Raw genomic sequence first — 17,549 nt, 5'->3', positions numbered from 1 at the left:
TAGAAAAAAACAAAATAAGTTTAATACTTGAAAGCCTTGTGTATTTAAACGGGGCAAATTTAATGTTTCTGAGTTTTTTTCCTATCGGTATCAAAGTAATTTTGCCAATAAACACATTAACTAACTCCACCTGTGTGTGCTACTAATTTATTTATTTTTTTGGGGGGTGGGGGCTGGTCTGGTCTGGTCTGGTCTGGTCTGGGTGGGGGCTACATGTCTAAGTAACATCCACATGAATGAATGTCAGATCCATAAGTTTCCCAGCAGAACAATGAATTGTCCTAAATTTATTTAAATGTTATTGAACTTCTCCTGTCAGTGGTCATAATGTTGTGGCTGATCGGTGAAAACCAGCTCTTCAACTTCAATCAGAACCAAACTTATTTAGAGTTTTTAAGTGTTTCTGGTTCAGCAGGAGGGATTTCATTGGTTTAGAAATAATAATCTAAAACTTAAAATCTGACGCCTTAAAGCAAAATAAATAAATAAATAAATAAATAAATAAACTTTCTGGACATTTTATTAGTTACAATTAGTCAGAAATGTCTTTTTACTCAAGCATCTTAAATAAATGCTTGTTATAGTGCATATATTTTATATTTAGAGCTTCTTTTATACTTATACAATGACACTTCAATGCAGATTGTTATATTTCCTGTTAGATCGCGATTAATTTATATCAATGTTTAAAAAAAAAAGAAGTTAAATAATAAGTTAAAAATAATTATCCAAGTCTCTGTGCGTTAAAAAGCTTTTATTAACCTCCTGAGAGCCTCATCCGGGGACTTTGGGTTCTAGTTTAGCGGCAGCTTCTTATTCTGCTTCATTTAAACGTGTTTTCCTTGTACGTGGGCGCTTTAGTGATGCCACCTAGTGGCAGCAACTGGTCATTACACTAATCGCTGTAAACACATGATACCGGGACAAAAGTGGACAAGGTACAAAACCTCATCAAGTTTTACATCTGGAACATGTTCATTTATGCTTATTAACTTCTGTAGTTTGATATTACGCTAAAATTGAACAGATTCTATCAATAGTAACGAGCTACAACGTCGCTAATTAGCAAGTTCTCATTTAAAGATGGTGGGAATTGAAATTAATGGTTTTATATTTTTTTACACTGTGTCCACATATTAAGACAAACTCTTTTTTATAAACTACTTATTCCTGTTCAAAGATGATGTTTAGTGTTTGTCCTACAAATCTCAAATAACTAATGGAAAAATTAAAAATATGTTAAAGTTCAGGTATTAATTAATATTTGCATGTTAAATAAAAATCCAGACACAGATTATTTATGTCCTCCAGAGTTTTTATTTCATTCCTCTTTAAGACAAAAAACAAAAAAAAAAACATTTTGCATAACAGTAGTACAGCAGCGGCCGAGGGTACAAAACGCTTTTTTTAAATTTTTTTTTTTTATTATTTGACTTGTTTTTAAATTTCTCAGTGTAAAAATAACTCTACTCAAACCTCCCACCTGTGCCGTCCTCTCGTAGTGCAAATAAAAGTTAGGCACGTGATGGATACGATCGCAGTCCAGTTACATCTATCTCTGAGTACAAATTCCTTTTTCTGCTTCCCCGCTTCATAATCCGTTAAAGCTCCGCTTGAAGACGTGGTGATTCCTTGGAGGAGGGGGGGGTCGGGGGCGGTTTGACTTCCTGGTGAAGCTCGGTTAATTTAAAAAAAAAAAAAAAAAAAGGACACGGGGTGTTTCTGCTTCAGCTTCTTCGACTAAGTGCAAACCGACTCTCGGCTGAGTTTTTAATACTATATCCAAAAAAAGAAATGAATGACACTGAAAAGCTTCTGGTCCCAAGCGACGACGACGATCACGGCTCCGCCCCCACGATGACGCTCGTAAGTAACTAAGCAAGCAGTTTTTTTTTTTTTTATTATTTTTGTTTTGTTTTTTTCTTAAGTGGCAACTTGACATTTCCTCTACGTCAAGGAAGAAAAAAAAAAAAAAAACTAGCTCAAAAATCAAAAATAATAAGTAAAATATTTCCCACTTTTACATATGTTACAAATAAAAAATAAATATCAGCTCTGTTTTGTTTGTTTTTTTTTTAATCTAGGCCATTTTTTTATGATTTAGAGAAAAATAAAAAGATACAAAACGTTCTTTTTTTCCCCGACTCGACGCAGTGCAGCTTATTTTTCTTTTTCCTGTTTATTTTTTTTTTGAAAGTGTCATCAGGAGGCGAGGACTCCTCGCCGGATGATGTCGGAGCCGTAGCGGCGCCCGAGAGACGAGTCTCCTCTCAGCTGGTGGGAGTGGCACCGCTTCAGCGTCTCCAGCTCGCCGTCGCCCGCCTTGGAGTCGGCGGCGAACTCGTCGCTTTCCATCCCCGTGCGGAGCCGCGTCCTCGGGTACGACGGCTCCGGCGTGTTGGTGAGCGGCCGGAGCTGAGGCTTGCGTTGCTCCGACGCCGCCTCCTCCTCCTCCGGGGGCTTCTCGCTCCTCCGGGGGATCCTGAACTTGCCCCAGCTCCTCAGGTGTCCCCCCGCCGCCGCCGCCGCCGTCGCCGGCCCGTTGGGGGCGTGGGAGGCGTCCGCCTGCGTCCTCCTCAGCCAGCCGTTGGGTTTGGCGTCCGGAATCGCGCCGGCTTTGTTGCACTTAGTGTTGCTGCTCACGTCCAGAGACGACACGTTCCTGCGGATCATCCCCCGCTCCAGGAAGAAGTCGTCCGTCTCAGAGTTCCTGATGTCCACCAGCCTGATGGACACCGTCTTCTCCAGGTGTTTGGGCTCCGGCCTGGTCTTCACGACGCTGGAGGGGAAGCTCTCCGCGGCCTCGCTCCGCCTCCTCCGCCGCCGCTGCTCCTCCTGCTCGTGCTCGTTCTCCTGCTTGCGTCCTGCCTCCTGCTCGGGCGCCGGCGGCGGCGGCGGCGGCGCCTCCCTCCGGGGGGTTTTCCTGCTCTCGGGTTTGTGCGGCTTCGCGTCGGACGTTTCCTGAACGGTCTTCGGGGGCGTCGCCGCCTCCTGGTGGCCGTCGGAGCCGTGGGTGATTTTGGCGTCGCCCGCCGCCTCCGTGGCCGCGGCCTCTTTGACCCGGGAGCTCCGGGCGTCCTTGGTCTCCAGCGCTTTGCTCGGATTGTCCTTCTTGTGGGCGTGCGGCGAGTCGGTCGGAGCTCTCCTGTCGCTGCTTTTCCTCCTCACCTGCTTGGAGGAGCCTCGCTTGGTGGTGGTGGTGGTGGTGGAGGAGGAGGAAGAGGAGGAGGAGGAGTTGGAGTGGGAGCCCTGAGAGAATAACGAGTCCAGAGAGAGGAGCTTCTCCAGATCCTTCGCCGATGGGTCGCCTGCAACAAACGAGGACAGAGTCAGGGTCATATCATTTATTTAAGGGTTTTCAAATTAGAAAATGAAGAAAAACTGCATCAAAAATATCCACAGAAGTGCAATAAATGCGAGACACACTTTGATCCAGTTCAAGGTGGAGCTAACAAATTACATTTTTCTCTTAAAGTGCCTAATATTTATAGCATTTGAGTAAATAGTTGTGATTCATGTAAATAAATTATAGAATTTGTTTGTTTTCATAGTTTTGAATATATATGCAGTTATGTCACCAAATTATTTCCAGAAGATTATAAGTTGGTAACGTAGCTCATAAAGAAATGGATCGATCCATTTATTTATTTTAGATATTTGTTAGATATTAGATTTACATATATATTTTATGTTTAGTCATTTTTCATACATTTCCAGACTTGGTAACTTATAAAATCTAATTAAATCTAAATAAAATCTAATTCCACACTTTCCCATAGTTGCATAGAATAAATAAACAATGTCTCATGTTTCACCACTAGAGGGAGACAAACTCCACATGTGAAACACAGACCCACCTCCTTCACTCCAAATATCACTTTATTCATTCATTCATTCATTCATTTATTTATTCAGGAGCCCGTTGTCTCACCTTTGAGCAGCTCGTGGTCGAGGAGTCGGACCTGGTGCTGGAAGATCTGCTCCTGGACTTTCCACAGCGAGCGCTTCATCTTCTCCCTCCGAGTCACCATGTAGGTCAGGTTACGGACCTGAGGAGCAACAGCAGAAAAAAAAAAACTTGAGCCCACTTCAGCTCCTCAAATATGCTCAGCTGATGCTTTTATCCTGTTGTGCCACATCATTAGGTACACCAGTGAAAATGAATGCACTGTATTACAGCAGATTCAGCTTTGAGGCTGTTGTCAGACGTGTTTCTATCATTGTGACGACCTCCTTTTAGGACTAAGTAACCACAGCGACATCTTTCTGACACAGTTTCAACGTAAACTCAACATCATAACCTGCAGAAATGAGCATTAAGAGCGTCAGTTTTCACTAGTGTACCTAATAAACTGGCCAGTCCCTGAGAACTGACCACGTCTGTACTGAAAGGAGCATCGCGTGTTGTCTGTGAAGGTTTCAGTCGGGGAATATGCACAAAATGACTGGTGGGGAGTTTGGTTTTTATTGGTGAGTCAGTGGGTGGAGCCCACCTGAAAGTCACATGACCAGGGTCCGTTAACGAGCAGCCACTCGTTAAACAAACAGATAAAACTCCCCTCCAGTCATTTAAAGCTCGGATGAAACACGACTTCAGGACTCTGGCTACTTTCTGACTAAATCATTAAAGTATTTAAACAATGAACATGTTCAAAATGGACACGAGCATCCAGCAAACAGCATCCTGTTTGTCGTCTAGTTTCACACATCAGTGTCACACCTCTCACTTATTTAAAACACACATCTTCAACAGGCACAAATCCATAAAACATTTGTTTTAAAAAAGCAACGCATGTTGGTTTATACTGATGCACTAGATCTACACATCTACACCGTGTCTGCGTTGTTCTGTTATCATTTAAACGACAGGATGCATCTGATGAGGTCTGAGTAAAACAAACCTGCACTTTTCTGGGAAGGTTTTAAAATAATTTTAGACTCGTTTACAGAGAATTAATCTCAACTATGTTTAAATAATGTTCATAATGCTCAAACTAATGAAGCTAATGAGGTTTTTGTTTTGCTTTTGTGTGTAATAACCTGCTAAAGAGAAGTAGCTTCATGTTTTCTCTTCACGAACTAGATTATTATTTCTTTTGTTCCTTTTTGTTTTTGTTGTTGGAAGTTGATGCAACTTCTACTTGTTTTTAAAATAAAGATCAAATCAAATCAAAAGTTAAAGTCAGACTAAGGCAGTAATTAGTTTTGTTCACATGCATGTAAACATAATGACATAAGTTAATCATATATATAGTGGATGCTAGTGTTCATGTGTCTCTATTTCCTTTAGTCATAATCTTCCACCTCCTGTGCTGCTGTAAACATCTACAAGTGAGAGTAGTTTTGAGTTGAGCTCAGCGTTTTATTTAAACAAACACGTCATCCCCTCCTGTTTGTCCAGACCCGGTCCGGGCGGAGACCTACCCGCTCCAGGTCCTGGCGGAGGTGTGTGAAGAGCTGCAGGCGTCGCAGCAGCACCTCCTGCTCGCGGCGCGCCAGGCTCTCCTCCTCGTCCTTCTTGGGCGTGAGGAGCGGCTGGTTGAAGTTGGCCTTGCGCTTCAGCTTCCAGTACTGGTAGACGAAGTCCACCACGTCCCGCGGCACCTTCAGGCGGCCGGCCACCTCCTCCACCCCCACGAACTGGTAGAACTCCTCCTCCATCTCCTGCAGCTTCAGCTTGCGGAGGCTGACCCTCTTCTCCTGCTGCCGGCTGCTCAGCGCCTCCTGGTCGCCGGGCGCCCGGTCCATGAACGGGCGGACGGCGAAGGAGGACGACGACGAGGCGGCGTCCTCCCCCGCCGCTCTCACCCGGCCTCTCCTCCGGCCCTTCTTGTCTCTGACGGCCTCCTTCTCCTTCTCCTTCTCCTTCTCCTCCTCGGCCCCCGAGTCCCGGGACTCGTCGCCCTCCAGCCCCGAGTGTTTGGGGCAGTACGACTTGAACTTGACCTCGTCGTCCTCGGTGAGGATGGTGTTCATCTCCAGGCTGGCGTGGAGGCCGCACGTCACGTGGAAGGCGGTCCGGCAGTTCTTCGCCGAGCACTGAGTAAAGGAAACGCATTTAAAATAATAAATCGATTACGAACATCAACACCAGGGATTCTGCAGGTTTTAGGTGAAATTTAATTATATTTGGGGTCGATCTGATCAGGAACCGTTTAAAGTCTTTAAATATATATGATTAACTTTTTCTTTTTGGCTTCATTCGGACACAGACAAGGACAAAATGTATGTTATTATTCTTGATAATAGTATTTGATACCAAATGTTACAGAGAACAAATCTCTTTCCAATTTAAGGTCAATTTCATCAGTGAGATTTTATGGTGATCTATCACAGAGTTGTGTTAAAAGTATTCTGGATAAATAAACCTGGGATTTATTTATTTTTTTGTTGTTTAACTGTGATAATTTCCTGGAAATTTAAATTGCTGGTATCCAAATGACACCAAAGTCAAAAAGTATTGGGAAAAATTGAAGGTAACAGGAGGTTTACAACCTGTTAAATTCAAAATAACATAATAATGACACCTACACCCCGACACCTAGATCAGGTTGTTTCTTTTTGGACGTTTGATTCAGGCCAGAGACGTTTGAGATGAGATTTCTTTTAATAAACTCCATCCGTCCAAACCTTGTTTTCTACGCACGTGTTCTACTAATAGTTGTATTTCCTAAAAAACTACGAGGAACTAACTGTGAATGGACGTAAGGATTTAAGACTTGACTAATTGTAATTTAAGACCTAGAATGCACAAAATGTACAATTTTGCATTGACCTACAACTGTATTTTAAGACTTTTTAAGGCTTAAATTGGGATGATCACATTTCAGGCTATTTAAGAATCCGTGTAAACCGTGAATACAGGCTATTTATGTTGTTCACTAATAAAAATGGATTTTAAATATGGAGTTCCACTGTTTAAAATCCAATTTTTATTCTGTTAGTTTTTTTTAGACCATGGAAATTTAAAATTATTTTAGTTTATTATTATTTTATATTAGAGTCAAAACTGGAAGGAAACAACTCCAGACATGAACTAGCTAAACTTTATAATCTATGTACTTTACTATACTATAAATTAGCTGTATTCTATGATACTTTATTTAATCCGTCTCTACAACGCCACATATCGTTCTTTTTCTATGTGCAGACATTTCATATAGTTCATAAATAGTTTTTAAATCGCTGTGATAATAATTCATGTGTCAGAGAGTTAAACAATGAACTGAAAACTATTTACTCTAAGTTGAAGGAAAACACTAAAACGAATCATTTTTGAAGCTTTCAACTAAATGTTTACACACATTTTAACCCGTCAAAAACACAGCAAACACATAAAAATATTATGTATATTTTATAGGTTTCTTTTATTACGTTATTGCCAGAAGTCTCATAGTTGATGGAAAATATAACCCAGCTTTGCCTGATGCGCTGCTGAGCTGTCAAACCAACACGATTTAACTTCTCCATGCACTTGTTTGTGCAGAGCGGACTCAGCGTCCACATCCCTGTGATATCACGTGTCATGAAATGAGTGTGAGACGCCAGCGCTACCTGTATGCAGGCTCCCGTCTTCTCTTTGCACAGGCAGCAGATCAGGGCCCATCTGTTGCTGGGGATGTGCGACACGTTGGTGATCGGCTCCATCTTCTCCGGATTCCCGATGCTCACCTGCAGAGAGATAAATAAATACAAGAGCATCAACACAGGCCCGTGAAAATAAAACCTACAGTCAAATTATCCGTCTGGTGACACAGTCCTACAAACAACCAGATCCTTTTTCCTTGCAAACAAAGACCATTTATCATTTATCACTCTCTGCACTTCTCACCCCGTATCAAACCTTGTTTGAGCCTCACTTTTAACTTTTAACACATTTCCAACTCATTTAAAAAAAAAGGCTAGAGATAATCCAAAGTTTACCTCCAGAATGTGTGTATGATGCACCAGACTGTCCATAAACTAAACCATAAACCATGCAACCTCATCACAATCTTCCTTTTTTATGCACTTACAGCACCAGGAACAAAAACAGAGGCTAAGGTGCACAAGCTTCAGAACCGTCTGCAGAGGATCAAGGATCTGGACTGAGCTTGATGAGAAATTTAAAATGTCACGTTCCATCTCCATTTTCAGGAAAACACTAAAAATTGCAACTCCTATCAATGTGTATTATATTAAATCTGTTATTGAATATTCACTGCACCAACAAATCAAATCTACTTAGATGTTGTTGGATAATTTGTTCCCAAAAGAGCGACTTCAGACCAACTGTCCCCTACAAACGTTGAATCAGGACTCATGAATGCTGATTCGTGTCATGTTAGTACCTTTACAGAGGAGCCGTTTAAGGCAGCAATCAAGATAAAATCTAACCTATTATCAGCGTTTGATTTGATTACAAACGCCCCCCCCCCCCGGGCCTCTGATTAAAGCTGCACTTTGGACGTTTGGATTTGTTTACGAGAAGGAACAAGGATGTTTTCTCTGACATGAAACAGGTTGGAATTATCTTTCATAGCTGTTTTCATGTGTTGAATTAGAACACGAACGTATGTTGTTGTTGCTGCTGCTGCTGTTTGGTTCTTTGAGTTTCTCCAGGCTAGTGTTGCGGGTCGGCGGTGCCGTCTGTGCTCACGGGGGGAACACGAGGTCTCTGGCAGGATGATGGATGGACTGTGGGGGGGGGGGGGGGGTTCACGGGGCCCGGGAGGGGGGGAGTGTGTTAGTGATAAGTGCTCTGGAGATCTGGGATCATATGGACCAGAGTGCGTCACGCTCCTGGGTGTTGGAGTTTACATCCGTCCCTCAGCGGACAAGGAAACACCATCCATGCCACTGTTGCTATGCAACGGACCAAACAACCGCATCACCTTGGAGACTGTGCTGCCAACTACTTTTGTACTTTTGTTCATACGTTTGTCCTCTTATTTCAGTTTACTAGATAATATTTATATATTTTTATTTAATTTTAATCTAATCTTTCTTTTTACTTGTGTTTTTTAAGAGTAATTTTGTTATATGCAACCAGGTGATTTCCACTGTGGATCAAAAAAAAAAAAGTCTGTCCAAGTTATTTTGGGTGATTTTCACTCGACATTAGCGTTTGTGTATTAAATCAGACGATTGTACTTTAGCTACGCACACTTATTCTCTAGTACTGGAGCGTATACAAAAAGTCCTGGAATTTGAATCTAATGGGTTTATTTAGTGAAATGCTTACTGCTAAATATCATTTAGCAGTTTCCATTTCCAAGGGAATTTAGGTGGTCAAAAATATTTTTATATTGAGCTCAAATGTAAATTTCAATCAATTTTTAACCCACTCAAAAAGTACCGTCTCTCCCACAGCTGTCTTCGCTGGACCAGTCTCACGTGTCCCAGGAACAGGTGGACTGAATGTTTTGCTTAATGAATTTACCATTCTTTGTTTTACTTAAATATATTCTGATGAGAAGGACCCAAAGAGATGGTGTCTGATCATAAATCAGCTTCTCGTTGCACCAAACAGCATTTCTAAAAAGTCAAGACTCTCACCTCTGGAATCCACAAGGCACAGCTGACGTGGACCCACTTGGTTCCGCTCCGCGTCGGCTTCATGGCTCCTCCCTTCTTGGGACACAGCTGGCACTTTGGCAGGATGCCGAGGGCGCAGATCCGACACAGCCAGCTGCCCTTGGGGACTTTCTGGATGCCGTAACAGGCCTGTGGAGAAACACAAACAAGAGCGGAGACGGTCAGTGGGTTTGCATGCGCAGCTTAAATTCGACTTTCTGAATGCGGTCATTGTCCCAGTTTACATGAAACGGAGTAATAACTGCTGGGAACATGTCGTCCTCCTCCACACTAGGTGGCGATATGCGTCTTTTCTGCGAGTTAACACGGCCCCTGAAGCTACTTATGGTGCAGATAAGGTGGCGCTATCCCTCAGGTGGTTCTTCTACCAGCTACGTTAACTTTCTTCTTCTGTGATGTTTTTATTCCTGGGTCATAAACCAGCCCAGCGGTTGTGGAGCGTACGCACACAGTTAAAGTCCAATTAAGACGTAAACATGCCGGAGAAAATCGATTTCCAATCGCAATTATCTAGGTGTCTTAATCGGATAAGGAAAACTCTGATTTAAGTCGGAGTAACGTGTTTACATGCACTTAATTTGTCCAGTTAAAGTCAGATTAAGCCAATAATTCTTTTTTTTTTTTTCCACGTGCATGTAAACGTACTGAGGGAGCAACAATCTAAAAAAATAAAGACACAAAGAAGGAGTGCAGCAAAACCGAAATGTAACACAAGTCGTTAACATTTTCACAAAAATGAAACTGTAGATTAATCTCATTAAACCTTCAATGAAATATACATTATACGATGATTTTTAAACATAATTTCTTCAAATTTGTCTTTTACTGGTTGTTTCGCTACCTCTTAAATCAAAACACAATTCCAGGAAGTCACAGATTTTACCTGGCGTCTAATATGGAAGCTCCATTTATCATATAAAAATAGATTTAAAGCTATTTTACTACTTTTTTACTCACACATTTGGTGACATTTCTCCTCCTCTTAGTACAAATAATATGGTGCGATTACGGTAATTTGACTTGGGCTTCTCCCAGAAGGTTATTATTATTATAACATGCAGTAAACTGTAGTAATTTTGCAGGTATTTTGGAAAAAAAATGGCATTTTTATTGTCAAATTAAGCAAAAAAGTGAAATTTCTTGACTTAGAAAAGCATTTGTTGTTGCATTTCAATTATTTCTTTTTATTTGGTACTAGTGCTGTTTTATTCCAATCGGCTAATAGCTAATAATTAAAGAGAGAGAGAGAGAAAACAGGAATCCATTAACACAAGAAACAAAGTGCAAACGGGTCAACTGATCAACACATTTTAAAAGAGGAAAACACTGTATATTGATTAAACAAGTGTTTATCAAACAGCCTCGTGTGTCGACCTCTGACCTGGTGAACGCAGATGTTGCATTTGTCGCAGAAGACCATCTCGTTGTTGTCCTCCCCGTCCGGCGACTGGCAGACGTCGCACACCACGTCCTCGTCGTACTCGATGCCCAGCCCCTCCTCCGTCTCCATGGCGTGGGTCATGTTGTCGTGGCAGCAGCGCTCGAACTCCTCCATCACCCGCTCCATGGTGAGCTCGTCCAGCGGCGGCATAGCTGGAGAAATTAAAAAAAATAAAAATAAAAATAACAGTGGTTAATGGGCGTAATCTGACTTTACAGAGCTGCACGTTTCAATTTAAACATCAGTGCTTCACGGCGAGGTGAGAAGAGGACATCGTTTTTTTTTCCCACAGCCGACAGTTTGGAGACAAAAATTACAGGTTCACGCCCGTAAGTCGTCAAATCTTAGACTGGAGGCGGCAATTCAAGGTCAGAAAGATGCGGTCGAAGCTACTTCAAGATACAATACGAGAGGTTTTTCTTGGAACACAAACTTGAAATCAAAACATTCTGGGAGACTGAATATAAACTACAGATCGATCAATCAATCAAACTTTATTTATAGGGCACTTTCCATACAAAAGATGCAACCGAAAGTGCTTTACATAAAAACAAAACAACAAAAACAAGAGACCACACACGTATGGAAACACAAACACTCTGAAGATGAGGAAACACGAGATAAAAATACCCGTATAAATTATAATTTAGTAATTACTTAAAGGATAAAAATAAATAAAATTCAATTAAAAGCCACTAAAAAGGTAAAAATAATAAAAATAAGTTAAAATTTGTTGAAAGCCAGACTAAAAAGATAAAATGATTAAAAAAATTAATTAATAACCGGACTGAAATGAGAAAAAAAGTAAAAAAATAAGTAAAATTTAGTTAAATGTTAGATAAAAATAAATAAATAAATAAAATTCACTAAATGACCAGACTAAAAAGGTAAATAAAAATAAAAAGGTAGGTTTTTAGTTTGCTTTTAAGACATTTTTTTGCCCCTGATCTGATCTTTTAATAATCAGTATCAGCTGATCTCAGTCTCGATCAGATCTGAAATAAACCAGACTTCCTCTCCTGTAGACAAATGCTTTTCTTTTATTACTTGTTGCTTGTTACTCTCTTTAGCTTCTCTACTCCAGAAACATATTTAAAGCAACCTAGATTTGAGAGATCCTACACTGATTCACAAAACCCTTGGACCGGTTAAATATACGCCACATCCTGCACCATTTCGTTAGAAATCTTTCTGCATCTCATTTTGCACAACAAATCTTGCTTTTACTAAAACATCATCGTCCTCAGACCTTAAAGCTGATTAGAAGGACGACAGAGAAGAGCTGAACGAAAGCAAAGATGTATGAGACATAGTGGAACGAGAGGTTATAATTCAGTCTCTTGAACCAATAACAACCTTAGAGTTGTGAAAATTTGATTTAATCCATAACTTTATAAACTGATATTGAATTGTTATCTAATTGATTCAGTAAATATCCAGCACTACCACCAACAGACGTGCAACTAAGAAAACTATGGTCAAAGGTTTTAGTGGATTCAAGTTAATTGCATCCGATTAAGATCCAAGCAGCTGTTCAGTGACTCACCCATCACTGCAAACTCCTCGTTTATGATCTGCAGCCAGGCCACGTCCTCCTGATTCAGGTCGTAGCGGCACATCCCGTCTGCCAGCGTCCGGATGTCCACGTATCCCAGCGCCTCGGTGCCCGACGTCCGGATCAGTTTCTTTGGTTTGACGAACATGACTTCTTTTCCTTTCTCCGCCAACACCCTGCACAGCACAGACATGGTTATATGTTAAATAGAGATGCATTTGGGTCGTGAAATGCCCTAAAACTGCCATATTTTTTTGTCCTCTTATGCTTTTACTTTGATAGGTGTGACAGGAAGTGAGCTCCTTCAGCGAAACCAATGCACAGCCTCAGTTCAAAGTGTAAATTAACCCCATTTCTAAATAACCTACAGCCTAGTTTGACATTTCTGTCTTATTGACAGGCAGATGCATATATCTGTAGTGCGCTAACATCAGCTGATGCATTGATCTCGCATGCAAAAAGTCCCTATAACAATAAACAAATGGCCATCGGAAACATTTGCACACGATTTTCTGGATTTGCATGACTCGAGCACGTACAAAGCAGTGACTTGAATGAATTTGGGGACTTTTAAAAAGCTTAAAGTTGCCCCACCTGGTGACGGGCTGCGGGATGGACTGGGGGCTGACGGGGACCTGGACGCCCTTCTCCCACTCCTGCCTCCACGGGTCAGCGAGGACGTAGTAGTCCTCCGGGTTCAGCTGATACGAGTCGTGCACCTTCATGGCTGTGATCAGGTCCGTCCTGAACACCTGCGGCACGAAAAAAAAACACCCAAGAGTCAGCTAAACACTTTTTCTGCAGTTAGAAGCTGCACATATTTTTTTGCTCTTGGACTTTAGAATGAAAATACAGTAGACGGATTAATTTATTGAGTATGTAAATGTTTATCCAGTCATATGAGTGTTTATACCTCGAGTAAACATGAGTCCCAGTTTAAACTTCTGCACATCTAACTATAAACTTTCCTCGCTTGCGTGATAAATTAAAGGATTATCTTATCTTCAGCTACATTTGTACATACTATAAATCAACACATGGGCCCATAATCACCCATACATTTAACACCCATGTATTTTTCCATGGTGATAATATATCTCCACGTCTGTAACAGTAGGTCAACACACGGGAACCGGCCAATTGGGGCCCTGCTTTGTCATTGTTTTGGTTTAATTTGATTGGCTGTCGGATCGAAGGGAGTGTACAGTGGCCTGCAGGGACCAAGTCCACAGACGGACAGACTGTGCAGCAGATAACAGCAGAAACGCTTCCATCTCAGAGACCCACTATTTAAAGTGTGACTCCCAAGATAGAGGGTCTTTTTTATGAACACATAAATAACTACATATAATAATGAGCCATTTTCCAAATGACCTAATCACATACTACACATCCTTAAAGAGTTTAATAAGTTTGAGAGAGCCGTACCTCGGATGGTTTCTGTCCCGTCCCCCTCCTGGTCTGAGACGAGTGTTGGGACCAGCAGGTGGAACTACCTGGAGGAGGAGGAGAAACGCCACAGAGCGTTAGACGTCTCCGCATTTTCTTCTTTTCGTCTCGTTCCTGCCGCTCTAATGAACAAACTACACACCCTCTAAAACAACACTTGGGTTTCCCCCGCGCTCGAGGGGAATTTGTTTAAACAGTCAAAACGGTGCAGCAGACATTTTCTGTTTTCAGTTTCATTTTTGTAGAGGATACAAATTTGACTCACTATTTATAATTTATTAATTAATAAGTGCATGGACACTTATATCAACTGTTGCAGAAAAAAAACCCCAATTTCCAATAAGCGCTTTGGGTTTCAAAGTTCAGTCATAGACAACTTACCCTTTGCTCTTTGAATGATGCGGTAAGTTCCAAACTTTTGAAATGTAGAGATAAATGCAACAACCAAACAGTGTTTTTGACATTATTCACCGAGGGTCAGATATGAACCCGTCCATCTGTCTGACCTGCCAGAACGTCACTGTAGAAGAGCCTCCTGTCCCTATTCTGTCTCCTGTCGCTCTTCGTCTGCTTTTCCTGTATCACTGTCCATCTGCTGCCTTTCTTTGACTGTCTCAGTCTCCTCCCTGAACATGAAGTACACTCTTCAAACTGCATTTCACATAATAAAAGCAACTCCAGTTCAAAAGAAGGGCTCTGCTAGTTACAGTAGTAGCACTGTACTGACCTATTTCACATCTATATTTGGTGCTGGAAAGAATGAGTCAGCAGAGTACAATATCTTTTGCTTACTTCCATTGTCCGAGTCATCGCTGCTGCTGAGGTGCCTGCTCCTCTTCATTGTTGTCTGTCTGCGGGGCTCCGCTGGGAAGACACTTCACAAACAACACAGGACGTCAGGCTGCAGAATATGAGCAGCTACAGGATATAACAGGAGTGATAAAGAGAAACGTTTAACATTTGGTGCTAAGATAAGAAGTACTGACTCAAAGACTCGCACATTAAAAAGAAAGTTGAGTCTATTAGCTGTAGTTAGAGGATGATATATCATATATTTACACAATTAACCATAATGAAAGCTTGTAGTGTAAATAAACTAACACTTACAAGCATTATAAACACATGTAACTGTTAAATACTGCGATCCTGAATCACTGACATTTCTAAACAAACAGATCAAACGAAGGAAAGCTCCACGATGTCCTTACACAACAAACGCAGCAAATCGACCATGTTCCAGTCAATATTTATATTAAAAAAAACACGTTGAAAATGGCGAAAATATCCGCTCTTCACAAGAGTGGGAGACGACAGTAAAACTTCTACGTGTTTATGAAACAAATCTGACAGCGCACACACACACCAACCAACTCTGCAGGGATGTGTACACGCCACAGCCACTGCTCCAGCGATGACAACAACAAGTTACCACATGCAGCACAGGCCGGAATCAACACCGCGCAGAGTTATGAATCATCCCACGCTGTGCAAAACACACAAAAAAAATAAATAAATAAAAAAATAGAAGCACCTCCGAGGATTTTACCCTCTTGACAGCTGAGAAATATCTCGGGGTTTTGCTTGCACGCTGAGCAAAACGTGCTTAACCCTTAACACTTAGCTAGGCTAGGCTAAAAGCAGGCAGCAGAAACTAGCGGCTAACTCCAGGCTAACAACTGCCTAGAACAACCACTCTTTAAAGTGTTACTCCAGCAACGCATACACACGGAAACATAACAAGAATTCCGCGTTTGTTATGGTACAATTGCATTTTAAACCCACACAGCGTTTATTTTGTTTAAAGCTAAGTTTTAGGTGGCTGCTATAAGCATGAGTGCTAATCTCCTGTTGCCGTTATACAACATTCGGGCCCACGCCCGGCGCCTCAACCATAAATGTTGGTTATGTTTATTTTTTTTTTTATTTATTTGTCCGACAGATAAATATGCGCCACTTTAACTCTAGAAACCAATTCATACTCGTAATAAATTTAGCATCGCCACCTAGCTTGTTAGCTGGATACCACGGTTTGTATTTAGCATTAGCCACCGCTGCTAACGGTACGCTGGCTCCTCTGGTGCACCCCCTAATTACACCCCACAGCCTCGCCCAGCTATCTGTCAAAGGTTAGGGGTCAGTCATCGATTCAAACAAACTCACTGGAATCAACGCGAACGCGTGAATTAAAACCATTAATTAATGTGAGGGCGTTGTTTCGCTGTGTTTGCGGAGAACCACTGGCTGAGGGTTAATCTTTGGCGCCATTTTAAATGACGATGTCGCTAAGTGCAACCGCACCACAAACACAAACTCACTCAAATGCCGCGACAAGAAGAAGCTCCTGGAAGATACGAACACGCTTCAAATCCGCGCAGTTGGGGGGTGAATTGCAAGAGTACGCACGGAGCACGACAGGCCGATGAGAGCCGGTGGTTGAGTTTGATGTGAAGCGCAGGTTTTTTTTTTTTTTTTTTTTTTTTTTTGAGCCGTGAGTTCCGCTTGACCCGCATTCCACATACACAAACACACACGGCGGGGAGGCGGTTACCCTGCACCGCCGCTAGGGGGCGAGAGACGCCCCCGTGAACCAGCAGCGCCACCATTAATATAACAGAGAAAGAAAAAAGTTTCCACAGATACAAAACAAAAACACCGGAGCGTAAAGTACGAACTTTAACATCATTTTCTTAAACTTAGACAGACTTTAATGATCCACGAGGGAAATTACTTGGTCACAGTAGCTTAGTTGCACATAAAAGAAACACTCAGAATAAAGTTAAAGTTAAAATAATGTTAGATTATTTTTTTTTAAAAAGTATTATCTAGTAAAATAAAATAGAAAACACATCAAAACATCAAACACATAGAAAAAAAATCTAAATATGTACAGAATTAGTATTAGTATTATTAGTGTTAATTTGATTTTGATCTGAAGTTTATTTCAAATATGAAAAAAATATATAATATTAAATAAGAAAAAACATTTAAACATAAGATACATAATACATATTCAAAAAGGAGTGGAAGAAGTATAATTTATAAACTCCAAAAGCCTTCTCCTAGTCTAAATATGCCTGCTACTTACAGATAAATAGAATTTCTTTCTTAAGTTGAATCGGATAAAGAAAAATCTAATTTACATATTCACATAATACAATAATATTAAACATATATCCATATACACACACATATTCATAATATGTGCATGATATAAACATACAGCTGCACATATGTACAGTACGTACACTCACACACATACGAAAAACTAAAAAAGAAGAAGACATTATAAATAAAAATTTACAGAAGTCATGGACAGATGACGATGAGAGGATGTAAGTTGACTATAAACAGGAACTATGCTATAATTTAACGATAGGGACATTTGCAGACAGTACCGTATAGAGTATGCACAAGCCAATATGCTGATTCTGTAATGTGGTATGTGTCCACCATCTGTGAAAACTACACTTTCCAAACCTTTTTATGCTCCTGTGTACACTGCACATTAGAGATGTGATACCACTACTT

General features: G+C 41.1%; 1 protein-coding gene across 15 annotated transcripts; it reads right to left on the bottom strand.

Annotated features, from left to right (window-relative positions):
• Window positions 1–1,328: 1,328 nt before the first annotated feature.
• Window positions 1,329–16,537, bottom strand: jade1 (jade family PHD finger 1). 15 transcript variants are annotated; one of them, XM_047611667.1, is made up of 13 exons: window positions 16,337–16,537; window positions 15,385–15,504; window positions 14,814–14,896; window positions 14,528–14,647; window positions 14,001–14,068; window positions 13,167–13,324; window positions 12,564–12,748; window positions 10,958–11,169; window positions 9,538–9,705; window positions 7,555–7,671; window positions 5,425–6,039; window positions 3,932–4,049; window positions 1,329–3,308 (listed from the first exon to the last, which is right to left on the bottom strand). In XM_047611667.1, exons 3-13 carry the CDS (start codon window positions 14,860–14,862, stop codon window positions 2,203–2,205), a joined length of 2,916 nt encoding a protein of 971 aa, XP_047467623.1. In that variant the 5' UTR covers window positions 14,863–14,896; window positions 15,385–15,504; window positions 16,337–16,537; the 3' UTR covers window positions 1,329–2,202. The 15 variants fall into 15 exon arrangements, with proteins under 15 accessions (XP_047467623.1, XP_047467626.1, XP_047467625.1 ...); XM_047611670.1 differs by having other exon boundaries at window positions 15,389–15,504; XM_047611669.1 differs by lacking the exon at window positions 16,337–16,537 and adding an exon at window positions 16,182–16,279.
• Window positions 16,538–17,549: the final 1,012 nt, after the last annotated feature.

The sequence above is a fragment of the Mugil cephalus genome, chromosome 17 (assembly GCF_022458985.1).
Source record: "Mugil cephalus isolate CIBA_MC_2020 chromosome 17, CIBA_Mcephalus_1.1, whole genome shotgun sequence".
In the NCBI taxonomy this organism is placed as follows: Eukaryota; Metazoa; Chordata; class Actinopteri; order Mugiliformes; family Mugilidae; genus Mugil; species Mugil cephalus.
The sequence above is the reverse complement of the archived record's forward strand: the minus strand, read 5'-3'. Positions and strand labels throughout refer to the sequence as shown.